We start from the raw sequence: 11,247 nt of genomic DNA, 5'->3' as shown, positions 1-11,247 counted from the left end.
AGAAGGCTGAGAGCCGAAGAATTGATGCTTTTGAACTGTGGTGTTGGAGAAGAGTCTTGAGAGTCCCTTGGACTGCAAGAAGATCCAACCAGTCCATTCTGAAGGAGATCAGCCCTGGGATTTCTTTGGAAGGAATGATGCTAAAGCTGAAACTCCAGTACCTTGGCCACCTCATTGGAAAAGACTCTGATGCTGGGAGGGGTTGGGGGCAAGAGGAGAAGGGGACGACAGAGGATGAGATGGCTGGATGGCATCACTGACTCGATGGACGTGAGTCTGAGTGAACTCTGGGAGTTGGTGATGGACAGGGAGGCCTGGCGTGCTGCGATTCATGGGGTTGCAAAGAGTCGGACACGACTGAGCGACTGATCTGATCTGATCTGATCTGATGCTGGGAAAGATTGAAAGTAGGAGGAGAAGGGGACAACAGAAGATGAGGTGGTTGGATGGCATCACTGACTTGATGGACATGAGTTTGAGCAAGCTCCCGGAGCTGGTGATGGACAGAGAAGCCTGGTGTGCTGCAGTCCATGGGGTCGCAAAGAGACATGACTGAGAGATTGAAGTACATGAATTTGGAGGAGTAATAACCAATGTTTATTGAGTGTTTGCTGTTGCTAGGTACTGTTTGAAGAACTTCACTATCAGCTCTAACCCTCACAGTAATTATCACCCATATTTTACAGATGAGAAACTTAATTACAAATGGTAGGTCATGTACCCAGGGGTTCTTGCAAGTGAATGGCTGAAACCAGAGCACATGCCACCTTCCTAGACTCCCCGTGCTCTCACCCATCACACCACACTACGTCTGTGGATGAGAGACATGGTGCCATGTACTCTTGGGGAGCAGGGGACGACCCAGTCCCCTGCTGCTTCTGGGATTATCACTGCCCATTCTCACTTTCTAGTTCTTATCTCTCAACACTCTATTTTCAAATGGTTATTCTCATATTTTATATTTTTTAAGATGCACAACTTCTATTTTAAAATCTCTGAATTGGGAAGCATCTTAAATTTGATGGCTGAAAAGCATCATTGTGTTATTAATTCAGCTGGAAACTTTTTCTTTCTTGGTGGGACATATTTTACAATCACTGGCATCTTAGATTTGATGAAGTATGGTATCTTTGAATGAATTAGTCTCTGCCAGATTTTAATTAGTTATACTTGATATTTGCCTAGTTAAATAAGTTTTCGCAAGTCCATCAGAGTATTTGGGAAGTAATGAAGTAAATATTTATGCTCAGAAAATGGTCAAAATATTATATAACTATTAAGTAATACTTATGTAGGTCCCTGGAGAAGGAAATGGCAACTCACTCCGGTATTCTCGCCTGGAGAATCCCATGGACAGAGGAGCCTGTAGTCCATAGGGTTGCAAAGCGTCAGACAGGACTGAAGCGACTTAGCACACACGCACGCATGTAGGTCCCAGTTTTAGCCAGGAAGAATTACTCTTTTCTTCCTTTTCCTTTACTTGCAAGTTTTGTATTTCTAAGTTTATTTTCACCAAGAAATAGAAGAGGAAAAAAAGAAAGAGAGAAATGAAACAAAACAAAAGCCCTTGACTGGATGACTGTCTCAGGTAGAAAGAATTTAAATGGCAAAACAGGTGTGGAAAGCACGCTGGACAGAGAATGCCAACTGTGGAGAGTGTGTGCCACTCTGGATAAGGCCAGTCAGGCCTGGCAAACAAAGGCACGCTTGGGAACAACTCACATCAGCAAGACTAGGTTCCTGTCAATCTCCCACGCGTCTGGATCTGTCTTGGGAAGTCACATAGCACGCTGCAGGACAGAGCTGCCCCTGGGCAGGAGGGCTCCCTTCCTCCCTGTGTAGAGTAGTGAGCGCACACTAGGCTGCCCCTGAGGTGGGGGTGGGAGGGGAGGCTGTCTCTCGGACATGGGAGAGAAGTTTGGGGCACTGTGGCATCTGGCTGGCCCTGCTGCCTTCCAGTCATGGTCTAGGCTTATTTACGTTGCCTGGAAAGCTGGCAGAAACCTGCCCAGATATAAAAGTCCCAGCTTGTGCAAGATTACCTGCCTGTGCATCTACAGTGACAAGTGAGGAAGTGGCCTGAGTGTGGAAATGCAGGCTGCGCCTGCTGCTGGCCAGATCTGCTGACCAGTCTGAAAGGGGGCACTTTTCACCGAGGTGGTGGAACCTGGTCCCCGCCCACTGTCTCCCCTCTCACCCTTCTGTCCTCCATCCCCCCTATTCTCTAGAGTTTCTAGACTAGGACTATGACACCCTTGAGCTTCTGCTGATATTCTTCCTTCTGACAAGAACATCCCCTCTGCCATGTTCCCTACATGGCAAACTCCTCACTCCCTCCCCGCGACTGGCTACCCTATTCCAAGGGAGCAAGACTAGAGGGATCTTCTGTTCAGTCTGCAAAGTGGCTTGAAAAATCAGGAGACTTCATGGAAATATCCATCTTGCTTCACAAACTGGAAGATCTGGCAATGCTGCTCCTTACTGCTGCATGGAATAACTACCTGGATGTCAGCAGCAACACACTTTGCTTCCCTGGTGGCTCAGATGGTAAAGAACCTGCCTGCCATTGCAGAAGACAAGAGAAGCGGGTTTGATCCCTGGGTCAAGAAGATCTCCTGGAGAAGGAAATGGCAACCCACTCCAGTATTCTTGCCAGGATAATTCCATGGATAGAGGAGCATGGTGGGCTACAATCCATGGAGTTGCAAAGAGTTGGACACGACTGGGTGACTAACACACAGGTCGCAACTGCCCCCATTGGATGAGACATAAGAATTACATTTCTCCAAGGCCTTCATTACTTCCTGCTGTGTTTTGGCTTTACACCCCTGTGGTACACTGTCCCTTTTCTAAATCTCTGTTCTTATTCATATGACACTGTCACCACAATTAACTTAAATGTTGCTCTTCTCTGTTAAACTTGGGCTTAAGATCTGTGTCCTGTTCATCTTTCTTGGCACAGTTCCTGGCTCCAAAGTGAAGGCTAAACAAGCATCTGAACTCAGGCAACTTTGGCAGTAGGGAACATGTCTGAGCATCTCTCAAACGGTCATCCCCCTCCTAGCTCTGTGCTATTAGCCGACAGAGACACGACCGAAGGGACTGCACTGTGCCTGACTAACTTCTGGCAACTACTGGGGTCAACAAAGGCCAGCCGGCACCTCTAGGTAAAGACAACTAGGATAGTAGAACGAAGAGAAACTCACCTTTCAGTGGATACCAGGAGTATCCATTTATAATTCCATTAGAAAACCCTGTTTTAATTCTACATGAATTCCTTTTCATGTCAGGATTCCTTGAAGCATAGGTATTTGCAAGATATTGAAAAACATCATCATCAGGGGTTAAGCTCCGAGAGTATAATGTTCCAGTGGCTGTACATGGAAGACAGACCAAGACCTTTTAGTTGATGTAGAGGAAGTATACGGTATATTAGCCCCTGCATCGTCAAATTCCACACAAAGGCTCTGATTTCCTAGAGAGATCCTCTACCCACTTCCAGGAACGTCTCTCTACTCTTCTCCCAGTTTTTAATGGACACAGCAGAAGGGATATCACACAAAATAACCACGTACATGTCCAAACTCCTCCTCAATCAGCTTAAAAGTTAAATACCTTCTGAGTCATTCTTATTGATTCCAGATCAGTAAACTTTCCTTAGGTATTGTAGGGATTAAATGAAGCCAATAGAATACTTTAACTCCTTGGTACATACCTTATCCCAAAGTTTTAAGGGGAGTCAGGAATTATTTTTCATGTGATTAGTTTTTTTTTTTTTTTCAGTTATGTTGTCTCTTGTGTGCTAATCTAAATTACAATTTTACTATTTCACTGATGAATATCAAGTAATCCCATTTTTGGTTGTCAGTTCAGACACCTTGCCCATCTACTGTTTATAAATTGTAGGAAGGATAGCTCAGAGTCGAGAAAATGAGGCTTTTTCCAACCCCACCAGAAAAATTAAGTAGGGAGAGAAAGAGTGTATCGCCATTCAGAGGTGGACAGTTTGCAGTCTCACTCTGGATTCAGAAAGCAAGAGCAGGGCCCATGTGTGCTTACCTGGAACACCATTATCAAACGGGTAACTGGCCACCAGAGCACCACCATGGAGGTTTGCAGAGAGGACAAAGGTCTCTGTAGTCAGCCACTTCATGACTGCCACGGTCTCAGGCTGCCTCGGTACCTCATTAAGCTCAAAAGCATCAGGGAAATTTCTATTCAGGTCATAGAGGTTACTATTATCCCTTTAAAAGAAAGAAGTTTTAAGGGTTTACTGTTGGTGTATGAGGGAGCAAATTCCTGTAGAGTGTAGACCTCTGCTCTGGGCTCCAGCTGTTTTTCCAGATATGAATACAGAGGTGGTGGATGGTTGCCTTGTCAGCCTCCAACGAATTGCACTTGGTATTCATGCACTCTGTTGCTCCCCACCGTGTGACTTGTTCTTGCCAGTGGGACAGGAGTGATTCGGATGTAAGCAGAGGTTGGATAAGTGTTTGTGTTTCGGGGCTTTTGCTCTTGGAACACTCCCATTTGGAACCGAGACCCCAGTGCTAGCTACATCAAGGGGCCACATGAAGGAATGAGGGACCCGGGTGAGATCCAGAACTGAAACTCAAGACACAGGGTCCCAGACAGACCCCCGCTGAGGTCCCAGTCATCGTGGCATAGAGATGGACCCTGCTCTGCCCTGCCCAAATTCCCAACTTACAGAGTGGAGAGCAAATAAAAAGGTAGCTGTTTCCTCAATTTGGGGCAGTTTGTTCCATAGCAGTTGTTATCAGAAATAATAGGAACATGCTATTTTACACAAATATATTTCTGAAAAGTGGATTGGCTATGTTTGTCATACTTGTTTGGTCATTAAGTCCTGTCAGACTCTGTGACCCTATGGACTATAGCCTGCCAGGCTTCTCTATCCATGGGATTTCCCAGGCAAGAATATTGGAGTGGGTTGCCATTTCCTTCTCCAGGGAATCTTCCTGACACAGGGATCAAACTTGTGTCTCTGGCTTGGCAGATGGATTCTTTACCACTGAGCCACCTGGGAAGACTTGGCCATGTTTAAATATGCTAAAAAACAAAACAAAACAAAAAAAACCTTAAAAGTGGAAGGGAATCCAGTGGTGATTTATCTTTGGTAAAAACAAAATTTTAATTGCACAAGTATCAGTGTTTATCAGACATTTGAGAAATTCCAAACTCCCTGAGGCCATTTAAAATACAATAAACTTTAAATCAGAAATACTACAAAAAAAAAAAAGAAATACTACAAGACTCACTCTTCTTTATGTTAGTTTCTGGGCTGGCTTAATAAATCAACCTGCTTATCGAGGGGCCAGGTTCTATACTAGGCCCTGGGATTTCCTAGTGATGAACACTATGCACAGGGCTCCTGCCCTCGGGTAGACATTAAAGGAGAAATGAGACATTAAAATTGTGCTGTGAGGGTAAAGGGCCAGGTGATATGAGTATAACTGGGGACCTAATATCCGATTGGTTAGGGAAGGAGGCTTTGCGGAAATGCTGTTGAAACAGGCCAGGGTGGGGCCGATGGGGGTGGGAATGCCAGAGGTGAGAACGAAGCCTGTCGTCATCGTTTCAGGGGTGAAGAGGGATCTAAGCGGCTGCAGCAGGGTGACAGTGGGAAAAGCAATAAAGCCAGAGCAGTGGAGGGTGGGCAGGCACAGGAGTAACCCAGCCTTATTCAGGATTTCACTTCTCACAGTAAAAGCCATGGGTGGCCCTGAAGAGTTTCTAGCATGGCAGTGACATGACGCAGGCTATGAGATGTTTCACTAATTCCTCTTGACAGGGCCAAGGTGTCTGATCTGATGGGGACCTTTTGTGGTTTTGTTATGTTTTACATAGATGGGCCCATTCTTACCTGCCATCATTGTAAAAACAGTCAGGCTTTACAACAGCTTCGAATCCATCTGGGTTCATTGAGGGCATGATGTGTATCCGGGTACTGTTGATTAGATTTGTGATTTCAGGGTCTCTTCCATCTCTGGTTACAAGATATTCAATTAAATGGAGCAGCAGTTCCCGCCCTACAGCCTGTAGGTGTTAAAACAGAGAAGAGGCTACTTGAGGAAAACAAGGAAAACAGTCCCCAAGGTACAAATTCCCCAACAAGAAACACGACAGATGATACTTAAAACCAAAACCAGTTGTCAGACCACCATTTCTTCAGGCAGATGGCAATCCATCACTAGTATGCTGCAAAATCTTTTTAAGAGTTTGTTTTTTTTTTAAGTTAATTTTTTTAAAGTATCTAATAATTTACTTTTAAAAAATGAATTGGAGTGGAGTAAAGGTTATTTCTTATTATCCCGTTTTCAATTTGCTTGTCTTCCAAATACTTGCTGGAGTGATGGAGAGAGGGAGAGCTAGAAATCAGGCATGGGAGCTGAGCACACGTGACCCACGGGAGTGCTGTGGTGCATGTCTGGGTGGATGACGCATGGAGAACCCCTGCAGCAGACACGCAGATGTGAACAGAGAAAAATCCAAATGGGTGATACTCATGATTTAAATAGGTTTCTGATTTCCAGATCCCCCTATTTCCAAGTTCTTCTATTTTCAAATTCCCCTCTTGCACACTTGTGCAATTTTTGCCATACCTCCGTACTTCTGATCTCCACAGTCTCATGTTTCGTTGGCACATCAGCCTCACAACTTTCTGCCATGTCTCCATATTATCTATACTATTATTTAGTTTGCATTTTCTGTAAATTGGCTCACTTTTTACTTACGTCAAAAATTATAAACTTTGTATAATTATCATTTTGCTAGATTTCATGTTTTTAATTATACAGTAAAATAAAAGCACGACTATGAAAATAAATATGGTCACATTCACCTAAAATTACCTTATGTACCAACAATGATTGGGAAACTGAAGGCCTGTGAAAAATCTTGCTGTATAAGGGAGAGATTTCCTATTTTTCTTTTCTTTTTTTTAGGGGAAAAAAAAAGGAGTTCACATTTTCAGCCTTATTCTGTAAAGATCTGACTAGCCTACATTAATTTTCCCCTGTAACCCTGACCTCAAAGATTCTGCTTCTCAGTAAGGAATATTTACCTCTTGAATGTGATCAGATGTCGTTGAGGGGTTAGGATATGGGAAATCAGTGCAGCAGGTGGTTAAATAAGGATGGTGCTGCCAGTGCATTAATGAAGGCCACGGGCAACAAAAGAATCTTCAATTATGACTCCATTGTAGCAATTCACGGCTGTGACAAAGAAGGAACAATGCTGCACTCTCTACCCCTTGCTGGCAAGCAGAGAGATCACATCTTATGAATCTGTTATCCTAATGGATACAGAATAATTGAAAATGGAACTAAGAAAAATTTAAATGTGTGAATTATATATTTATACATAGCCATAAAATTTAGAGTAGAAATAAATTCCATTCTGACTTCAATTTGTTTTTTCTCCCACTCATGTCTGTCTTCTTCCACTACTGTGATTTTTGTTTTCATAGTCCAAATTGTAGGTTGAAAAAGGTCCTTACAAACTAATAACTAAAAAAGTCACGTGAGTCACACACTGGGTTTTCAATTTGGTGTTTTGGAAGCTCAAGCACATGTGCAAGCTCCTTACTGCCTTCCCTAAAACCAGAGGAGGAGGGGATGGTAATTTTAAGTTGTGAAAGACTCTACAAGTGGATCGTGTGGTGGGCTGAAGTGGGGGCTTTCCTGGCAAGGGGAGGGGAAGAGAAAAGGGTCAAGGAAAAGGAGGAGGAAGTGAGATTTCTAAATGCTGGTTCGAGACTGCAGGATGCTGCCCTTAGAGGGACATACCAGGAAAAACCTGAGGCCAATCGGAGTCCCAGGTCAAGTATGAAGTGAGCCATATTGGAATCCCCACGTGATTCTAAATTTCCTCTTAACTCTCTGAATCATACATTCTCAAGCATGCTTGAACTCAAGACAGGAATTGGCAATGAAATTCATCCACCCACAAGCAAATGAAAACAAAGAGCAAGAAGCTGTGATTAAGCTACACAACTAAATTAAGCAACTGTGGTGGTCTGAGTATAGGATAGAAGGTAAAAGTTAAGGTTTATAGTTAACAGCAAGGGTGGGGCTAGGGGAAGGGGGAGATGAGTTTTCAAAGTGCTAATTTCTTTACTTTTCATAGCAATGGGTCATAGGATATTATCCAAAGTTTAAAATATATATATATATATAAAATCATTATAATTTCAGCTTTTCCTAATTTTTTGACTTCAGAAGAATCTTATTTATAAGATAATTTCTTATTTTGAGAAATTAACAAGTTCACCAGTCATTTTCATTTCACTTCAGTTCTGTTAAGCTCAAGTAAAGTTATTAAATCTCATACTTCTTAAAGATAACACATATGACATTTTATTTCCTTTTGATTCCTCTCATTCTATTACTACAGAAATAAAGAGATATGTAGAATAGCATCTGGCAAATAATAATGATGGCTATTTCTGAGTGATAGTATCTTACTCTTATTTTTCTAGTTCTTTTAAAGGAAAGAAAACCTATGTTCTTTTTACAAAAACAAAATCATGATTCTTTCAAGGACACAAATGTGTGACCAAGGTTATCTTCTGTTTGCCTCCATATTCCCAAACAAACCACAAATTCTTAACTGCATAGGGTGAAATAAAAATCTTGGCGGTATGATAAAGAAGTGATTAAGAGTCAGATAATCTTAAAACTGGTGAGATAAATGGATAAAATTTCGGAGAGAGTTAAACAAGGTCCTTCTGTTTTCTTGGACCATATTTTCTTGTCTCTGTAAAAGCAAATTTATGTCACATATTATTCAAATTAATTCTCAACTTTAATATAAATGTCTCAAATATTCATGTTTTATGTATAGGTCTCTTTTCATTTAAAATTAAGTCTTTGAACATGAGACCTTAGAGAGACTAATTTTTTTTTTTTTAATGTGGTCAAAAGTGTTTCCATTGACTTATCCAGCCTTTCATTTAACTTTCGCTTCCTTTTGTGAGTGTGTGGAGAATCCCTAATGAAGAGCCTGAAAGGCTGGGTAAGCACACCGGCTTCTAGAGTGTTTCTCTGATAATTCATCTGGTCATTAAGATGGCAATACCCCAGGATGGACCTACAGATTGTCATAGTGAGTGAAGTTAGTCAGACTGAGAAAGAGGAATATTGTATAATATTGCTTATAAAAGGAATCTTAAAATACATGATACAAATAAAATTATTTACAAAACAGAAACAGACTCACAGAGAAGGAATTTATGGCCACCAGGGAGGAATGTGGTGGAAGTGGGGAAGGATAGGTAGGGAGTTTGGGGTTGACATACACACAGTGCTATATGTAAAACAGATAACCAACAAGGACCCTTGTATAGCACAGGGGACTCTGCCCAATACTATGTAACAACCTAAATGGGAAAAGGCTTTGGAAAAAATAGATACATGTATAAGTGAATCACTTTGCTGTACACCTGAATGTAACACATTATTAATCAACTACACTCCAACGTAACATTAAAAGTTTTTAGAAAACGATGGCAAGAACTCAGGAAGCAGAAAATAAATCTCGACCAGGTTTACTTCAATTCAGTCAAGTTGGAACTTGCTAGATAGATGAAAATGAGTGTTTCCGCACTTATCAGAACAATTGCAAAAAAAATGTTGAAGCAACAATCCACAACTGGGTAGTGTATTGTGTAAGACTGAGTGTTGAGGTCCACAAACTCCTAGAAGATCCATGCACCTTGAGGACAGCATTCAAAGCTAGTGCCAGAATAGCAAGGAATCCACCCAAAGAAGGTTAAGAACCACTGCCCACAAATGTTATATATGCTGCTTTTTAACAGTGCGCCTTGAAAATGCTCTTTAATTCCAAAAGGTCTAAGAGAAGAAGAAGGACGAAGAAGCTGGTTAGACCCAGCTAATCCAAGAGACCCTTCTGCTTCTGGGTTAAGCCATCCCTTTCCCCAGCTCCTGGTGGCACCAGGAGGGCAGAAAACACAAGATCTAAATTCAGGATAATAAGTTTCTCAGTGGCCCCCAAAGCTGTCAGACATTGTTAACAGCTGGGACACACAGAGGGTGACAGAACTTCAGGCCTCCACACCCAAAACACACTGACATTCCTCTCTGCATAATCTCAGTCCTTGGCAGTGGTCAAAGAATCAAGGTAAATGAGTGAGACCTGCTTTGACGGGATACATTAACTACCTGGAGGGCAAGATGTCAGAAATTTGGCAAAGTACAAGCAAATTCAGAGGTGAACAAGAGGAAGGACTCTTGCTTTTCTTTGGAAGTTTCAATTGGGAGGATTAAATTCTGAGCAGCAGACTGCAACCTTTCGAAATGCTAGGAATTCAATAAATAAGCTACTGGAGTCAATTGAGGGCCACATGTCTCTTATTAAAAATGGGTTCCATGGGACCCGATCAATTGACCAGATAGCAAAAGGGAAAGGAAGTCTGGGCTGCTATCTATCATGAATAGTTGTTTTATTAAAAACAACTTTGCATTTTTCTGATAATGAGTGATGTTGAGCATCTTTTCATGTGTTTGTTAGCCATCTGTATGTCTTCTTTGGAGAAATGTCTATTTAGATCTTTGGCCCATCCAATATTCTGGGAGGTGGGTCATAGAGGATCCTGCTGTGATGTATGTCAGAGAGTGTTTTGCCTATGTTCTCCTCTAGGAGTTTTATAGTTTCTGGTCTTACGTTGAGATCTTTAATCCATTTTGAGTTTATTTTTGTATATGGTGTTAGAAAGTGTTCTAGTTTCATTCTTTTACAAGTGGTTGACCAGATTTCCCAGCACCACTTGTTAAAGAGATTGTCTTTAATCCATTGTATATTCTTGCCTCCTTTGTCAAAGATAAGGTGTCCATATGTGCGTGGATTTATCTCTGGGCTTTCTATTTTGTTCCATTGATCTATATTTCTGTCTTTGTGCCAGTACCATACTGTCTTGATAACTGTGGCTTTGGACATGGAAGCAACCTAGATGTCCATCAGCAGATGAATGGATAAGAAAGCTGTGGTACATATACACAATGGAGTATTACTCAGCCATTAAAAAGAATACATTTGAATCAGTTCTAATGAGGTGGATGAAACTGGAGCCTATTATACAGAGTGAAGTAAGCCAGAAGGAAAAACACCAATACAGTATACTAACGCATATATATGGAATTTAGAAAGATGGTAACGATAACCCTGTATACGAGACAGCAAAAGAGATACTGATGTATAGAACAGTCT

General features: G+C 41.8%; 1 protein-coding gene across 1 annotated transcript in view; it reads right to left on the bottom strand.

The window, feature by feature from the left end:
* Positions 1-11,247, bottom strand: part of CPM (carboxypeptidase M) — a 75,250-nt gene that overhangs the window by 19,113 nt on the left and 44,890 nt on the right. The window contains exons 4-6 of the mRNA XM_010841556.1: positions 5,885-6,057; positions 4,060-4,244; positions 3,207-3,374 (exon numbers count right to left, since the gene is read on the bottom strand). Coding sequence (XP_010839858.1) covers positions 3,207-3,374; positions 4,060-4,244; positions 5,885-6,057 — 526 coding nt within the window. The remainder of the gene's footprint in view (positions 1-3,206; positions 3,375-4,059; positions 4,245-5,884; positions 6,058-11,247) is intronic.

This window comes from Bison bison, unplaced genomic scaffold (genome assembly GCF_000754665.1).
Source record: "Bison bison bison isolate TAMUID 2011002044 unplaced genomic scaffold, Bison_UMD1.0 scf7180017864163, whole genome shotgun sequence".
Lineage (NCBI taxonomy): Eukaryota > Metazoa > Chordata > Mammalia > Artiodactyla > Bovidae > Bison > Bison bison.
This window is presented reverse-complemented; position numbering and strand designations above follow the sequence as displayed.